This window comes from Hoplias malabaricus, chromosome 15 (genome assembly GCF_029633855.1).
Source record: "Hoplias malabaricus isolate fHopMal1 chromosome 15, fHopMal1.hap1, whole genome shotgun sequence".
NCBI classification, from domain to species: domain Eukaryota; kingdom Metazoa; phylum Chordata; class Actinopteri; order Characiformes; family Erythrinidae; genus Hoplias; species Hoplias malabaricus.
In genome coordinates, this window is record NC_089814.1 from 17,862,223 (window position 1) to 17,881,059 (window position 18,837).

General features: G+C 38.4%; 1 protein-coding gene across 1 annotated transcript; it reads left to right on the forward strand.

Annotated features, from left to right (window-relative positions):
* Window positions 1-1,237: 1,237 nt before the first annotated feature.
* On the forward strand, window positions 1,238-17,278 carry puraa (purine-rich element binding protein Aa). The gene is made up of 2 exons (XM_066645707.1): window positions 1,238-1,429; window positions 8,235-17,278. The coding sequence occupies exon 2, from the start codon at window positions 8,432-8,434 to the stop codon at window positions 9,338-9,340; it is 909 nt and encodes a 302-aa protein (XP_066501804.1). The 5' UTR covers window positions 1,238-1,429; window positions 8,235-8,431; the 3' UTR covers window positions 9,341-17,278.
* The last annotated feature ends 1,559 nt before the right edge of the window (window positions 17,279-18,837 follow it).

The window sequence follows — 18,837 nt, forward strand, 5'->3', positions numbered from 1 at the left end:
TTGTACTATCCCTGCTCCCTACTGAGCTTACTTAGCATTTAGAAAAGCCCATGGAGACCAATCTTTATTCTTACATTATCTGCACAATTCATCCATACAGACTCCTCTATGAATTAGAAAAGTGTCTTTAGGGTAATGTGGAGAGATATAAAGAGAGAGATGTGCATGACTTTTATAACAAGTGTAAAAATGGCTGACTTAATTGTAAAATATTATTTCAAATTTGTTTTTTTGTTGTTGTTGTTGTTGTTTTTTAAATGAGCATTTAATCGTAGAAACATAAAAAGGTCCCAATTTACAGAACATAAATAGAATAAAGCTTATTGACACATTCACAGCTGCTTCCCCATGATTAGACGTTTGTTATGGGTTAACATACTGTTGCTGTCGAAGAAAAACATGTATCTAATGTTTGGTGAATTTGTAGTTTACTACATCATTCAAACACAGCAGTTGTCCATAAGGTTGTTTGAAAATGTTATGATGACGGACCAATAGGGATGCTCCAAATTTAGCAATGCCAAACACTCGACCTCCCTATGAAGCACACATTTATCACCAGTTCAGTTACATAAAATGATCCAGGTGTCCGACAGAGTGATTTCATTGTTTTCGCTTACGGAAACACCTTTGACAAACCGTACTTCTGTTGACAAAGTAACCTTCTGCTGCTCCCTGTGGGCTGTCTGAGCCTAGCACCCACACATCTAAATGTAAAAATGAGATTTGAAACATTTAAACCGATATTGATAAAACCACTATAAATGTACAAAGCAATTTTGTGTGTATTATGTGAGAAATGTTGTTTCTATGCTTTCCAGTGGTGAACAGACGGGACTCCCAGCATTAGACCTCAGTTCACCTCGCACTTCCGCAGTATCGCGAGATGACCAGTGTGAGGCGCTCGTGCGCGGCCCTCCCCCCACTCTCTCCGGCGTGCTGACATCAGCCGGCCGGCGTGCAGCGTTTGCGGCGTGCGTCTGTCCGTGCCACGACTGCGCGACTCCGCGGTCCATCTTGAGAAGCGGAGAAGCCGGCAGTGTGTCCCCAGCCGAGCCGCTGCAGCGCTTCTCCCGCGGGCTCCGGGGAAAGAAAAAAAATTATAAAAAATAAATAACACGGCACAGGACCGCGCACGTGTCCCCGCACGGGGGAGGGAGGGGGGCGGCTCTGGAGCTCTGACCGCATACACGGCTGAGGGACAGGACGCAGAAAGCTCACCGAAGCTTTTTCACCAGCTCCAGACTTTTTCAACAGCAGTAGCAACAACAACAACGTCAGCATCAGTATGAGGAAGAAGTCTGAATCCTGTCGTCGCTCACTTTGCGGCTAAAAGTCCTCCATGGAAACAGAGAGGCTTTGAGCTGCAGAAAAAAACAACCTTCCGTTTAAAGAGTGTCTGGCATCCACACAGTGTGAAGCAGATTAAGTAAGTCACCAACACACACCTGTACATCTTAAGTACACACTACCTACACACACATGGACGTCTTCAGTACACAACGCTACCTCATCAACACACATCTGTACACACTACCTCATCAACACACGCTCGTCAGTACACACTTTTCCCTTATCAGCAAACACATTACCTCATCAGCACACGCACACACACCCCTCAACCTCATCAACACACACCTTTACCTATCAGCACACATCTCTACCTCCTCGACACACAATTACCTCAGGTACCACTTTCCACTATACAACACACCCATCAACCTCAACACACCCCTTTACCCCATACCTCACCAATACACAGCACTTCCTCTTGAACACACACCTCTAGCTCATCAACACACACCTCTCACAGCAAGATTCTTTATCAACAGGTTTACCTCAGCAACACACACTTCAGCATGGCTTTATTGTATTGACTTGGTACACATAGAAGCTGCAACCATTAATATCTCAGAAAATGAGACACAGACCTAAAAAATAAAGGCCCTCAACAATGCAGTATTTACACAGAGAAATGGCTCCTGGGGTCAAACTAAAAGTTACATTGTGTGTTAAAAAGCTAATTAAACACAGCTCAGTATTATTAATCATACACAAACAAGAAAGGGGTTCAGAGAGATTTAAAAACTAACAATCAAGCTTTAAATCCTTAAATACAATGTTATTGTTGATATGGATGGAACCTTAAACTTGCATTTTCTATTAAACTAACTTTTTAAAAATCATTTTACTAAAAGAAATAGCTAAGACACATAAGTACATATTTGTATATCATTAAATGTAAGATCAATTCTAAAATATTCAGAGTCAAATATCATGTACAGCACTGTGCAGAAGTCTTGGGGACCTAAGATAATGATTTATATTTAAACTAATGCCTTCTCAGTAAGTGTGATGCTTTATAAAGTTATATATAATCACAGTAAATACAAAGAAAAATATACATCATCATTTATTTTTCTATAAAGTAGTAAGTCTGAGTGAGTTTGAAGAAAAATGTTTTGTTCAGATTCTCCTTGATTGCATTATTGTAACATCAACAGCACACATTATCTTCCCTCTGGAATCAATAGAGTATCCAGCTGTCTATTATCTGTTTGTTTGTTGTTTGTTTGTTTGTTTTTAGCGAATAAACACTTATTGCTGAGATAAATCGCTTTTTAAATTCATTATCTCTGGTGTCTTAAACTTTTGCACAGTACTGTACACATTCCCTCCTAACCTTTCTGTGTTCAGGAGTTCAGCTATATGTTTAACCCTTTTTAGCCCTTTCTCCTTGCCTAAGCCTTGCTATCATTAGACACTTTTTCATCTAATAAAACTAAACACAGATGCTTGGATCATCTATGGGCTTTAAACATACTGTCTGTGTTCAAACAGAGAGAAGGGTCAGGATTCACAGTGGTTTTGTACGTTATATATATACCTTATATCTTGTTTCTTTTCTTATATATATATATATATATATATATATATATATATATATATATATAGATATAGATAAAGATTGACCTGAGTGGTGTTTTCAAAAACTGACACTAAGTTGACAAATTACTCGCTGACAATTCTCTAAAGCAACATAGGAGTAGATACATTTTTTATCGTTTTATTCGAGACGCATTTAGCCTCGCCTTCTTTCTTCCGCTCCTTCAGGACTCTCTTTGCCGTGACCTTATCATTGGCGGGCAGTTACAGATACATCCAATTACAGCAAGACAAAGGGGGCGGGGCGTGCATATATGACCCGCTGACGTCATGGCACACAACTTGTAGCATGCGCTGCCTGAACACATCTTTCAGGTCACTTGAAAAAAAGAGATATTTCTCTCTTTAACAGATGTAAACAATCAAAAGAATAAGAGCATCTACCAGACCGTGTACCTGCTGACGTTTCTCTTAGAATTATTAAAAGCAGCTCTTGTAAACAGGCTCATTACATGAAGTTAAGAAATAAATTGTGCAAAAATAAATACAATAGTTCATATTTCTTTCTGTGTGTACATTTATGTTTTGTATAGTAGACTTTAAGAATGTGCTTATCCTAAGTCATACAGGCTTGCTCCATACATCACATTGGCCATAAAGGTATCATATCTCATCTTATCAATATGAATCCTCATAATAACTCAAACTAATGACTAAATCTTTGTGGCTGAGTTTTCACGGCTTCATGAATCACAAAAATCATTACAGGCTCTATCAGGTCTCAGGGAGACTCTACACTTTTCACTCTGAGTATTACTTTACTTTCACCCAAGAACATGTAATGGGTTTGTTCTTCCCCTGTATCTTTACAACTAAAATGTGTTTCCTGAGTTAATATTTACATTTTACTACCATTTAATGTACTATATTATTTTTACCTTTTTTATTTCTTATGTTAGATGCTGTTTAAAGAATCCGAGAATGGGGAGAATAGAGTCCTTGTTCCTCTGTGGCTATAAGCTGGATGTGCATTAAAATGTTCTACTGTACAGGCTCCAACTAAGATACAAATCTACACACACACACACACACACACACACACACACACACACACTCAAAGATAATGTTAATGTGCTTCTTATTTTCATTTTAGATTTAGAACCTGAATTTGTTTGTTGAATCCCATTTTAACACCAGACTTCCATTTTGTTGTTGTATTTAAACAGTACTTTAATGAAAATGAGATATTCAGCTTTCCTTCTAGGCAAGAGAATGTAATGTAAATTCAAGGTTCACATCTGGCCTTGTACAACTGTAACTGTACCTTGGAAAGAACATCTGGACCATTGACTAACAACAATGTATTTGTTCAGGTTTATTATTTCTGACAGTGGACTGGTTCTGTATAGAACCTTTCTCCATCAGACTGAAGGACTGGAGAACTACTGCAGAACCATCTCTTTTTAAGTGGGTGTAGTCCCTGGCAGCCTTATTTTCATGAGGTCTGTAAAAGTGGCTTTCTAAAGAGCTACAGTCTTTTTCCAAACAAGCTGCTATAACAAATTCCAGCAGTTCACATCAGAGTGCAATAACAGTTAAAAAGCACAATTTAGTGCACGTGCACGAACCCATTGTATTCTTGTCACTGAAGTATTTCTCTACAGTTCGACTCTTTAGATTTCCAAAATGTCTCCCCGTAAAAACCCCAACTCTCATTTGAAGTCGTCCTGCTCTTAAATCCGGCCTAATCATGAAAATATAAAGGGCCCACTGTCTGTTATAACTCCAGTATAAAATGGCGCGCACTCAGCGGACCTATTTAAAGTGTTTATCAACAAGACTGCAGACTTCGTCATTGCAGAGTCTGCTGGATTGTTTTTAACCGCTGTCTCTCCACTGAGGCCTAAACACGGTAGTAAACATGTGAGCCACGGGAGAGAAAACGGGCTGAATGCGTCTCTCTCTCAGTGTTAAATTAAGGAAAACCTACAAAATAAAAGTGAGCGTTATTAACTCGTGTACGCATCGCTGACCCTTTCAACGCTTAAACTTTAACTAACGGAGCAGTTCGCCCACTCGCGCCTATTGAAAAACGCACTTTGCATCCACTTACGTTTGCGTTACGTTACTCGCTTATTCGTTAAATCGTTCTTTAAAAAAAGGCGCAGGATTATTTTATGCGAAAAAAAAAAAAAATTAAAATTATTTTTAAATAAATATCTGGTTCCTTAACGAAAATAACTATTTGGGCTAGGGTTTGCCTGTGTATGTGCTCGCTGACTCGAATGTAAGAGGCGTTAAAAAATAAATAAATAAATAAAAGACAAGATTTCATTGTATTTGCTTGTTTAATTAGCAGAATGTAGCAGAATGTAGTTGTGTAAGTATTTATATTTATTTTATATAATTGTTTAATATTGTACATTTTCTTTAAGTCAGTTCATTAGATGAAATTTCCATATATGGTCATGATTAAAAACCATTACTACTTACAAATTAATACAATTTAAAATTAATTATATTTGTATTTCACAGCTTAAACATAACTTAATAACATACGTTTGATTCGAGAAGACACAAAGCGAAACTCTCCTCGAATTCTCCTGAGGCATTTTAGCTCATCAGACTTCATTATGTCATAAAGCTCATAAGACCCTTAGGGCCAAATCCACAACCGCTTAAATTCCTTTTAAAAACAGCTACTTCATAATATTTGTTTGTGAATTCTGAATTTGGGCTCAGTTTCTCCACTGCATGTCATTGTGAGTAAAATAACCATTTATGCTCTTCAACAGTTTTTAATTTAAACGAATATTTTATTTTGTTATTACAGGGCACAGTGTTGATTAATGTTGACAGTTACCACACAATAAAAAAAAAAAATATCTGAAATTATTTGAAGCCTTTGAAGAACACTGAAACATTGCAAATCATTTTAAGCAGATGTCAGTTTCACACTAAACTGCAGATCAAAATGTGATTGAATACATGTTTGTAAATTATTATTTTATTCGTTCGCAAATTTAAACTGCATTTTTAGAATAAAGGAATAAACCCATAGATGAAGAACATCAGTGTACAAGTATTGCATCTCTGCACATAAGACATTTAAACTAAACAATGTATCAAGAAACAAGCAAAAACAACAAAAACAAATATCAAACAGTTGAATAACAAAAAGCCAAAATTGTGAATAAAGCAATAAATAAACCATAAATAACCTTTATATAACAATTTAATGCAAGTCGTTGTACATAAAGCTATATGCCGTCTAAACCCTTCATGACTACTGCTATACACTTACGTAAATGTCTGCATCTCCATTAAGCGTCAGTTTAATAGCTGCCAAAAGGTTACGACATATTAAGTCTTTATAGATGCCATTGCTAGTTGTCATATGTGCTTTATAAGGTGTCATGTATAGTCTCATGAACAAACTCGTACAGCATTTTAACCTTTTTTTACGTGGTGGTTCTACAGAGTTTAGCTTCTCACAGCACACACTTTCAAACTGAGCTACTAAAGCTTTACAGTCTCTCTCTCTCTCTCTCTCTCTCTCACACACACACACACACACACACTGAGATTTATTGTAGCCGGTTTTACTGAATTGCGCAGGTTTTTTCAGCTTTAGGAAATAGAATGTTTGATTCTTCAGTTCTGAACGTTGTAACGTGTCGCTGTAAAATTTCGCGCATCGAATTTCATTTCGAGTAAAATACGCTATTTTTTATTATAATTATTATAAACGTATTATTAAACATTAAATATATATATATAATGAATGAAAGTAAATTCAATCGTTTAAAAAACGATGAGTTTGGTAAATTTTCAAATAGGTCTCTATCAAAGTTACAACAAACATATTTGTATATTTCGTCATAAACACCAACATCTGAGTCTGACCATTGCTGTTATTTGAAATATTATATTATTATACTTATATATTTTCCCGTATTAATAGCTCTATGTTCTCCCAGTGCAGCTGCGTATTTAGTCAGGATACAGATTATTTGCTGTATTCGAAGAAATAGCCCAAATAAAATGCCTTTTAAAGACTTTGAATTAGGAGGGAGATGACATTTTTGTCTGATAATTCATTTACAAACATGTAATATAAACATGTAAACACACTGTGAATTTTCTAAATGAATGACACAAATGTAAACTTTATAGAATGTACACACGTATGTTGTTGCGTTAACCAGTCCATCACAATTACACTTGTATTATGTTCTAATAGAATTCACTCTTATTTCATTTGCATTCATTTGAATATCAGTGTAACGTCATCATTCTACATTCGTCTTCATGTGTCATCCATTGCATACTTTGAGAATTTTACTTTCATTTTAGTAGGTCTCAGCTTTTGTGTTTCTGAATAATAACATCATTTGAACTGAACGCATTTTTAAGGCCTCTCCAGATCAATGAAATTCATTCAAAATCCTTGATCACAGTGAAAAATCATTTATATTGTATTAATATTGGTGGTGTTATTATTATTATTTCTGAAGTCACTTAGAACGTCTTTTGGAAAATAAAATGTATATATATTAATTAAAAATGTATATTTCTCAATAAATCGTCTTGTGTTTAGTGTTCTAGTGCCATTCACATGAGTGCACTTTGTCCTATTTTATGTTCCACTTTATATATATATATTTATGACTTTGTTTTTCCACTTCCAGCAGAAAAAAAGGAAGAAAAAAGAAAAAGTAAACGAACTAGTTTTTAAAGTGAGATAAAACAAAGTTTTTAATGTTTAAACCCATGTTCATTAAATCCTATTTTTCTCCATTGTAGCATGAGCGTCCCGGCCAGATTACATGTTGATATTCTAAGTAAAATAAGCATTGACACTCTATAGAGGACATATTTTTGAAAAGTTTAATGCACTGAATATATACAACATATTTATTTTCTCACTGTGTTCAACTCAAAGAGACAAAAGAGAAGCTCTAGATTCAAATAAGCAGAACTCTTATGTTTATATTTACCTCCTCTATTCATGTGCCCTGCGTAAAATATCTATAAAAATTATTCAAATTACAGGACAAAGTCTTGCCTATTCCACATGACAAAGCAAATCAATGCTGTAATAGCGTCGTTATTAGTTATTAGTTAATAAATCAAGCGTTACAACGGTTGTTGAACGAGTTGTTGTCTTTCTGCTTTGAAACCCAACAAAACTTATTCTCTACACTCTTTTACATACGATTGCGTATTGATATTTTCCTGGTAGATTGCGATCACGTCTTTGCACACACCCACCCACACACACACACACACAAACATGCTGAGACACTGCACTGAAACCAACTCGTGCTCGTCTCCCCTTTTTGCAGGAGCGAGAGGAAAGGAGATCTCGCGAGAGCGGCGGCGTGGCTGTGGCTGGCTGGCAGGAAGGTTGCAGCAGACGGAGAGAGAGACAGAGAGAGTGAGTGTGTGTGTGTGAGAGAGAGAGAGAGAGTGAGTGAGGGAGAGAGAGAGAGAGAGAGAGAGAGGAAGGCAGGCAGGCAGGGGCAGGCTTGCAGGCAGCATCATGGCGGACAGAGACAGAGATAGAGACAGCGGGAATGAGCAGGGAGGAGCGGGCCCCAGCGCGGGAGTGTTGGGCCTGCACGCCGCCGCGACTGCCTCGGCTTCGGCTTCGGGCTCGGCAGCGGCCTCGGGCCTGCAGCACGACACGCAGGAGCTCGCGTCCAAGCGCGTGGACATCCAGAACAAGCGCTTCTACCTGGACGTGAAGCAGAACGCCAAGGGCCGCTTCTTGAAGATCGCGGAGGTCGGTGCCGGCGGCAACAAGAGTCGCCTGACGCTGTCCATGTCCGTTGCGGTGGAGTTCCGCGACTACCTGGGTGACTTCATCGAGCACTACGCGCAGCTGGGGCCCAGCAACCCGGAGGCGGCGCACGACGAGCCGCGGCGCGCTCTGAAGAGTGAGTTCCTGGTGCGCGAGAACCGCAAGTACTACATGGACCTGAAGGAGAACCAGCGCGGGCGATTCCTGCGCGTGCGACAGACGGTGAATCGCGGGCCAGGCCTGAGCTCAGCGCAGCAGGGCCAGACCATCGCGCTGCCCGCGCAGGGGCTCATCGAGTTCCGCGACGCGCTCGCCAAGCTCATCGACGACTACGGCGTGGAGGACGAGCCCGCAGAGCTGCCAGAGGGAACGTCGCTGAGCGTGGACAACAAGCGCTTCTTCTTCGACGTGGGCTCCAACAAGTACGGTGTGTTCATGCGCGTCAGTGAGGTCAAACCCACCTACCGCAACTCTATCACGGTGCCCTACAAAGTGTGGGCCAAGTTCGGCAGCACGTTCTGCAGATATGCCGAGGAGATGAAAAAGATCCAAGACAAGCAGCGCGAGAGCCTCTCGAGGAGGGCGTGCGAGCAGCTGCAGCAGCAACAACAAGGCGAGATGCACGCCGACGACGGGGACGAGGATTGATAAAGACCGTGGGCGAGTGCATGTGCGAGTGTGTGCGAGCGTGCGTACGTGCGTGTGCGTAAACATGCAAAAAAAAAAAAAAAAAAAAAAAACACACACACAGGAGAGAGAGAGAAATAATCAAAATAACAAGTTATACGTTAAAAAGAACTTACTGTATAGCGCGTGCGCCCGCGCCAGCGCCAGCGCATGAGAGAGAGAGCGAGAGAGGGAGAGGGAGAGATACGTACAGATTTAACCGTAACGGTTTTAACTCCAAGGGAGCACTATACCTACACACAAAACACAAACCTCCACAAGAAACTGACAGTCTCGAACTCGTCACCCATCGCTGGATGTTCTCCACTTACCCACCATTAATACAGTAATCGGCTGCTAAACCAAGTAATAACGTTATATATGAACTGTGTTTCCTACTTGATTACAGATACACAACAGAAAGAACTGAGTGTTTATTTCCCTTATTAACCAAGAACTTTTGTACACGTTGAAGATATTATAAGACAGCAAACAGCAGTGTTTGCAGTGTTCAAATGGAATTATTGCAGAGATATAAGATAAAAAAAAACCCAGTCCTTTACATGTAAGCTAATGACTTCAGCACAAATCAGATGTTTTAGGGTTTTGTTTGTTTGTTGATTTGTTTGTTTGTTTTAAAACCAAAATTCAAAAAAATTCCTCTGAAGAGGTTATCATGGTAACCATGCCACTCTCATATGACAAAAAACATCACCTGAGGGCTAGCCAGGAATCTAGATGTTCAAATGTCAATATGTCAATCAGCATGGGAAAGGAAGGATTGAGGACTTGAAGTTACAGGGTTAAAAAAACAGGCAAGATAGCAAGCGCTCACTGTAGTACAGATATAATCCTATTATTATTATTATAAAAGCTATATGACTGGTTAGCAGTTCTTGACATGGAGACCTCTACAGAGATTCCCTATGCCCTAGAGAAAACAGTATATTTCTATTCATTTGAAATAGCTGTCGTGCAAAGTGTTTAAAACAGCGGTACTTTTAACCCGGAAGAGCAGTGACAACAGAAAGAGTACTTTTAAGGCGTCTTTTTTTGTAACAAGAAAAGCGTTTTCATCCCTAAACCTCCAGGCCCCTGGACAAATGTGCAAATGATCTCGAGAAAATGAAAAAACAAAAAAAAGAAGAAGTTAATGTAGAAAAACAAGTATGATTTTGTGAATCAGCTGTATTTCAGTGCTTAAGGTGAAGAAATACCCCCCACGTTTTCAGTGGGGCAGAGGAATTTAAAGAACAATCTCTAGAAGGATTTCAAAGTTCTATCAGTCAACTAATGAGAGTATGAGTGGGGCCAAGGAATGCTGTTGTTGCATGTTAACCTGTACACAGCTACATTGAGGTGGATTTCTCAATGTGCGTCCTCAAGGACCTTCTGTTTCAGTGGTTTCATGGACAATGTCCTGTCTCTAATGTTTGGTCACCTAGTTGAATGACTCGTGATTTGAAAAAGCGTGTTGTCTGGCACCTGTACATATACAATATATCAACTCCTTGACTGTTTGATCAGACATGAATGACAGGTCTGTTGCAGTGAAATCCCTCTCTCTCTCAGGGGTCCTTCAGGATCTGTGTTGGGAGAGGCCTAGCCAGGCGTACGCAAGTCCGTGGTGAAGTCCGCCGATGGAGGTGCGTCCCTCTTGTTGTGGGCGGAGCAGAAGGGCAAGCTCTCTGAAATGGAGGCCTTTCTTTTGGGTACAAGTGATCAGCAGATATCTACCGATAAAGCATGCACTTGCTGAAAAAGTTGTTGACTTTCTAAATGAAATCAGTTGATCTGAACCAAGTGGTTTGCTCATAGGTAAACAGAGTTTTGGCATGCCGTTGTAAAGTCTGTCCTGTTGGCTGAGCTTGGCCTACAAGTAAAGCAGAAGCCTCAAAATGATAGATGTAGAATGATAATGATTGATCACCAGAGGTGGGTTGGAAGTAGCTTGCATTTACTCAAATACATGTGAGAAAATGTAGTTTACAAACAGTAGTAATTTTACTTTACTCAACTGTGTTAGTGCGTAAACAAATCCTTTTTTTCGATTCGGTCACGCCACCGATTTTGAGCATTAGTTCATTTTATTTTAGACCTAAACAGTGAACATCAGTCTTCTGCGTTTGCGGTGGTAGCTCCAAAGCAGTTACTCAGTCAAAGTTACTCAGTAATTAAGTAGCTTTTAGAAGTCTTCTTGAAACATGTTTTTTCCACTTTTTACTTTTGAGTCATTATTTCACCCAGAGGCTGGATTTCAGCTTCCCACCTCTGCCTACCACTCTGTTCAGACTGACTGGTTTTGCTTATATTCTGTTGACATCTGAGAGGTGCTCTGTACAGAGGTCTGTTGGTTAGTTATACCCACGTGCAGGAGCTGCATTCCAGAGAACCTCACAGCCCAGAACGGGATGGACGTAATCCAGTCGTGAAGCTTGACCATTGGCAGCCGTGTGCCTGGTCAGGAGAGCCCAACTTTAATGTTACTTGTTGGGGAGCATACTCTTCAGCATTTAAACAGCCTGGTGCCTTACACTCCACATGCTTACACGCTGGCTGGTGCATTGGATCTAAGTTTGGGTTCTTGACTTTTCTTTGATATTTTTTTTCAACTTTTTTTTTCCTTAGAGGTTCTGTTTGGCATGGCTCCTTCACATGCTGATGCATAATTTGCGGGGTCAAATGGACTCGCTTGGCATTGCTAGAGGAAGTACACGGACATTATCACAGATTGTATTCAAAATTCCTTACCCAGACTGTTGACTCATCTCTCTAACCCCACCCCTTTTAATTGTCCCCCAAAATGCATCCAGGCATCAGCCCACATGTAAACACAGAGAGGGGTTGGTAGCCTTGACAATGCACAAGAGCCTTCACATGTCAGGCCTTGGCGAGCATCAGAAAGGGCGAAGGGTGGACTGGGTTTGGCTCTGGGGGCCTAATTTCGTCCCATTGTGAGGTTGTCTGCTCCAAGCCCCAGAGCTTGGCAGTAATGTGTTATTTGTCAGTGGCTGAATTCCTCGTTTACAGGGTATGGCCAACATGTCCTGTCTTTTATTTTTTTGTTTTGTTTTGTTCCTCTTTCCCTTTTCTGTCACTCTGTCCAGCATTATTCCACTGCACTTGTCAGTGTTTGGCTCACAGAGTAACTTTTGTTTTGGATTTGCTTTTGTTTTCCTTTCCATCACTATACTTCATTAATGTGTGCAATATCAAATGTGCCAATGGCGGCATTATATGTATATCAATTAAATATAGGGTTAATATTTGAAAGCATGTGGCTGAATTCCACATACATTTCTCTTGAGGTTTTACAAAGCCTTACCTGCACTTAATGTTTAAAACAAAGTCTGAATTTATAGAAGAGAAGAAACCAAGCTTAAGCTCCATTCAACCTGGTGAAGGCAATGTAACCCAGTTAAACTAGCCACTCTGCACTTTTAGTGATCATCCATATAATCCACGTCCCCCCCCATAGTACTATCTCCATTTCTCCAAATGTGGGGAAGTCGTGAGGTTGCTTCATTTGGGATAAAGCTGGTGTTTGTCTTTGGGTCTTGGGGTAGGGGCATTAAGCATGTATTCATGTTCCCTGATTGGCTTTCTGATCAGTGTTAGGGAAGGCTGGGATGAAGGTGTGTGGTGAACTCTTCTGTCTTCAGTGGTTGATGTCAGTAGCACATTGCTTTCCCAGCTGGAAAAAAAACCCCAACAATGTCTGACCAATCTTTGTTTGAAAACGATCTCAACAAGGAATGTCTTGTGCAGTTTTTTCTTTAACTCTTCTGTTCCTTCCCTTTGCAAGAAGGATTACTGATTAACACGTTCAGTGGTGATGCGTCAAATATAATTTATGTACATTTTACAAATTTTAAAATAAAAGAAATGTTAATTTACCCACATCTCACTAAAAAGAGTTTAATTTTCAATACCCACGCGTTGTGCTTCTTTTTTTCTCCCATGTGTGCAAATATGGAGAGAATGAGTGGCTGTTTGCAATGACAAGATAATACTGATCATACTGACTTCAATGAAGTTGTCTCTGTAAATACACTTGATGTAGAGTTTGTTACAGACCATATCCATTTGCATTACTTAAGCTAACAACTCCCATTGCATTGTAAACAACCCTGGTGTGTCAGAGTGTCATCTGATGGAGTTTTGCTCTTTTATATTAATAAGCTTTACACGGGTGTTGGAGTATTCTAACCTTTTTTTTAAGAAACATATCAGAAATCTGTTGGTATTATGAAACATGTCTCTACAGCACACTCTTCTGAGTGACTGAGCTCCTTAACTGACTTGACTGTTAGGTGTGATGGTTGGTTGGTTGGTGCAGTGGGTAACACTGCTGCCGTACACATAGCAGACATGGTTTGATTCCTTGCCTGGACAACCACAGTGCGCTAATAAGGGTCCTTGGGCATGAATCTTAACACTACATTCGCCGATCTTTGTAATGTGACTGAGATTGTAAGCTGCGTCAACCAAATGGCGCAAATGTAAACAGAAATGCGAGTGCTTCCCAAAGAAAACTAATTCATATCCTTTATACCATTTCACGTCTTTGTTGTTGACATCAGCGTCCTTGAAACGTTCCCTTTGCTGCTGAATGTACATTTGAATTGACGCTTGTCTGTTGTTTTTAGAAAATGAGTTTATTTTATGTCTTATTTTTGCCATGGTTTCACTGAATGTTGTTACATGATCATGAAATGCTGCTGCCAGGTCTCTGGCTCCTTTGGTTTTCACTCAAGCCACACGTTAAAAATAGTAGCCTGAAATGTGTTTGGCTTTAACAGCTTCCAGAAATCTAAATGTAGAACTATCATCAGGTCGTCATGTTTCTTTTTTTTTTTTTTTTTTCATTAATAATTCCTTTAAAACATTTTGGTTTTGCCTCGTGGAGTTAATGCGTAATTTCAAAATGCCAGTATCCTCATAAACAGCATCGAAATGAAGTTACTATTTGCACAATCGTTCTCTTAAATACAGTTGTTACTGATTGTAAAGTATGAACCTTAAGTGTCATAATCTGGCACAGATTTAGTGCTATATACTTTCTATAGGTTTTTTTGTTTGTTTGTTTTTTGTTGTTTATTTTATATTTACTTTTCCGCTCAAAATTATGTCCCAATAATGGCTTTGAAATTCTGTGCAATCTTGAACATTCCTTCTAAACAAATATTTGTTTCTGTGAATCATTGCCTTTGTTGTGCCTTTGCCGAGTCAAATTTTGTCAGGCTGCACTGCAGAAATATGAAACTCATTTCATTTTTAGGCTTTCAACAACAGCAAAATAATTCACATTAAACCCTCTGAATAAATGCTGTAAAATCTGTTCCATGCCATCTTACTGGATTTAGTGAAAACAATGAATCTTAAAACGCTGATGAAACATGACCCTGAATTTCTGTAATTAGGTCTTTGTTTGCAGAATTCACCAAGTTACTGTTGGCAAAGCTGCTGTATCACTCAAATTTATTTTCTGATACTTGTAAACAAGCTCCGTCACAACAGCACATTCTGATTAGTCAATGTTTGAATGAATGTTGTGCCTGATTCAGATTATGTTTACATTAATTACTGAACTTGTGAAATTCTCTTCCACAGGATTTGTGCTTCCAGTTCCTTCTGAAGGAATTATGGCTATTTTAAAAAATATTAAAACAAAATATTTCCCCCCTTTTTTTTATTTATTTATTTTAAAATCAACTGCTTTTGGTCTGAAGTTATACTTTAGAGCCAATGCTTCAGAAGAACCCTTATTGTTTTGGGGAGTGCAGATTTACAAGGGTGCATTGGTGACTGATCAGATAAAGTATTTTTAATTAACACTACTTATGTATATATCTTTATGTGTGTATTTTTTATTAATTTGTTTTCTTTAAGTCTATTTATACAAATGTATCATTTTAAAAGTTGCACTGTAAAAATTGGTAAATGGTGAAGGCCATTTAACTGGTGTGATTCAGTATTAAACAAATATTTTGAATGAAATGATGCAAAGCAAAATTTTAGTTTAGACAACTAAGAACAATACATATTCAAACTTAAAAAATGCTTCCAGCTTCTGCCCTGTTCCACTTTTTACAGTGTAGTATTTATGTGCCATTCAAGGAGGGTATTTCACAATACAGTTAGACAGATCATTTGGGCTGAAATTCAAGGATAATCCAATATTAAAATCCTAACCATGGTATTCCATTCCCAGTTTGGGCAGGAGCACCATGCTATACCAATAATAATACCATTGGGCAATGACTTAATGCTGTATGTCTGTAATAAGATTTAAAAATAAATTTTGAAAATAGAAACTACTCTAAAAACAAGTAAATACTGCTAAATACTGAAAAAAAATAGGCTGAAGTCATCCAGATAAAAAGATCATGCTTTGTGAAGTACCTTGAAGTTTACAAAGAAAAAGAAAATCATGATTATGAATTGAAGGCATCTGAAGATTTTTCTGTTATAGTTAACTGTTGAGCCTCTGCTTCACAGCTGACAAAGTGAATCGTGAATAATAGGCTTGTGTTGAATTTGAGGGTTTTGTGTCACTCTTCAGTTAACAGTATATTTCTATTTTAACTGTATTTTCACTCTATTGTTGAATTAATCTTCATTAAATCTGGGGGAATGCCACAAAACAGGATTTCTCGGTTCAGCCAGGAAACTTGAGCCAAAATTCACAAGTGTTCAATGGTAAAAGCCAGTTATCTGGCTAATTCAAACCTTTCTAAGCTCAAGGAAGAACTCACTGTCCATAGAGTTTTGCTTGTTTGTCTTTTGGCTGCGTCCGTGGTGGCACTGTCTGGAGTTGGGATTAGGCTGAAGTCTTCAAGCTAATGCTAAAGCTAAAAGTGTGCCATGTCCGCACAAACCCTCGAGCCAAAACAAACTGGAGCAGTTCTCTTCCACTGTGTAGAGAGGGCTGACATCTAGTGGACAGCATCTGCTACTATTTTTAAAGTACTGAACCAAGTTTGAAAATGGAACTGAAAATTTCAGAATATATTTCAGAGTATCGCGGATTGGATAGGTGTCTAAACTAACTGCCATCTCAGATGTTATCACTGTGCCACGACCTAAAATATATATATTTACAGTATTGTAAGATTATATGAGATGATAGAAACATTCCATATTATGCAATGAAACTTAATGTAATGCAAATTTTATCAACTTTCTCAGTGTCAAGATCATCCTGTGAGTTAAAATAAAGGAGGAGAATGAACATTAGAAGCAAAGGTTTCTTTGGCCAATAATGATTTGGAAATATGCAATGAAAATAATGGATTACATCTCCTTAGAATTATAATATTAATATTAATGTATTGCAAGCTGGTATTCTCACAATGAACCTTCTGTAATGACAGTATATGCTCTAAAATATATTTACCTTTCATTAAATAATGAGCAGAACATCTTTTCTGTATCAGTTGTGTTTAAACATGAAAAACACCAGGGGCTGTTTCACAAAGCAGGATTTATGAGTTAGCTAGATAACTTAAGCCCAGAGCGGAGTACAGTCTAATTAGGAAACTCCCTCAGTTCCGTTCCTATTGAACATGTTTAAGTGTAAGTGTAATGTATTTGGTTAAATCGAGGAAACCCTGCTTTGTGATATAACCCTTAGGTTTCATGAGTTCTCCAAAAAAGGGCACTGTAGAACAACACTGGAATTCTATTCTCTACAAAATGATAATACTTTCTACAGCACTACTGTAGAAAGGGGGGTTGTGTGTCAAAAAACAACAACAACAAACATAACAGAATATTCCATGTACAACAAAACTAATATTTTAATATTTTTGTGTCTTCTTTTTAATTTACAATACAACTTCACTACTTTTCTTTCTCTTATTCCTCTACAACTCTGAAGTCCAGTCTTAAAAGTTGGATGCACAAACACTGTTTCCTGGAAAGGTTGGGTTTTTTTTTGGAAATTGCAATAAAATCAAGAATCTGTGATTTTTTAAAATTCTCTTGAACATTTATTTAATTGACATATTGTTATTTTTTTTTAATTTCGGTGTTTTCACTGAATTACTTTATTGTATTTTGTAAATATAAACACATTTACGATCGAATGCCTACAACATACTCCAAAAAACTGAAAAAGGCACATACCACTGTTTTATCCCAGTGTCTTTACTCTAAGAACTGAGGAGACTGAGCTGCAGTTCTATAAGCAAAATTTTGTCCATTCTTTCTTGATTTAAGTAATCGCCTGCTCACCCATAGGATCCGGATCTGGACTGCAGGCTGGCCAATCAAGTACAGCAATCTCTGTCTGAGCCACACCTTGTGCGAAATGAGACCTGGCAATGTCCTGTTGAAATAACCACAGACATCCTAGGAGAACTCATCTTGATGGTGGCATCTGTCTCCCTAGAATCATAATATATGTCATAACAATGGTGCTTTGATACGTGCCACAGGCAACAATGTCCCCATCCTGTGAAATACGTTGGGGTACGTTTCAAAACAGTCTGGATGGTCCCATTTGTCTCTGGAATGTAGAACTCTACGTCAGGTTTTCCTGAAACAGTCTGAAACATTAGCTCTTCTGACTGAAACACATGTTTATACTGTCTTTTGGTATTTCAGAGATGAGCTTTGGGCTCAGAGATCTCTGTGGTGTATCTGCATAGAATTGATGTATGGATTTCTTCTTTTGCATAACAGCTTTTTCTCAGGATGTATTTCTTGATGCAGCAGACTAAGGTTTTCTGAAGTGCTCAAAAACCCCTGCAGATATCATTATGACAGTAGTATAATGGTTTCTCATGCAAATCCATCAAAAGGCTCCATCAGAGTCAACAGTTTGCCCTACCAAACTGAGATCACTTTGTTCTATCTGATTCCTCTCAAAATGTTATTCATGGGAGATGTCACAGGGTGATAATTTACACACCATCTTTGCTACAAAGACTGAAACTTTACTGCATGCTTCGTTTATACCTTTTCTATTTTTTTCCTGCTCATTGTGGAATGTTTTACTTTTATTTACTTAATTTCCTCAGCAGTTCTGAGTGTGCTGCAGGAATTAAATTATTAATATGTTTATTTACAGTTAAGTTGTTCAGTGAAAACATTGGAAAAATATACCAGTCTAATGTGTTTAGGAAGCCCCAGTCTCGCTCCTGTATGCAAGGGTTTCTCTCTCTGTCTTCTGATTTTAGAAATAGTATCTGGAGGATTTTAAACAATGGTAGACATCCAAATGTTGAAAAGCATAAAGCAAGATAGGAATATTGTTCCATTCCTGCTTCCTAGAAGGGTAATATTGACATTTTTTTTGCGAATTCTGACCACTTAAGGTGAAAATGTCTCCAAATTCAGGAGACGGCAAACTGCAATACCCAAAGATCTATAAATTTAAATAATGTGAGTCACAAATGAGTTTCATTCATTCATTCATTATCTGTAAGCGCTTATCCAATTCAGGGTCGCGGTGGGTCCAGAGCCTACCTGGA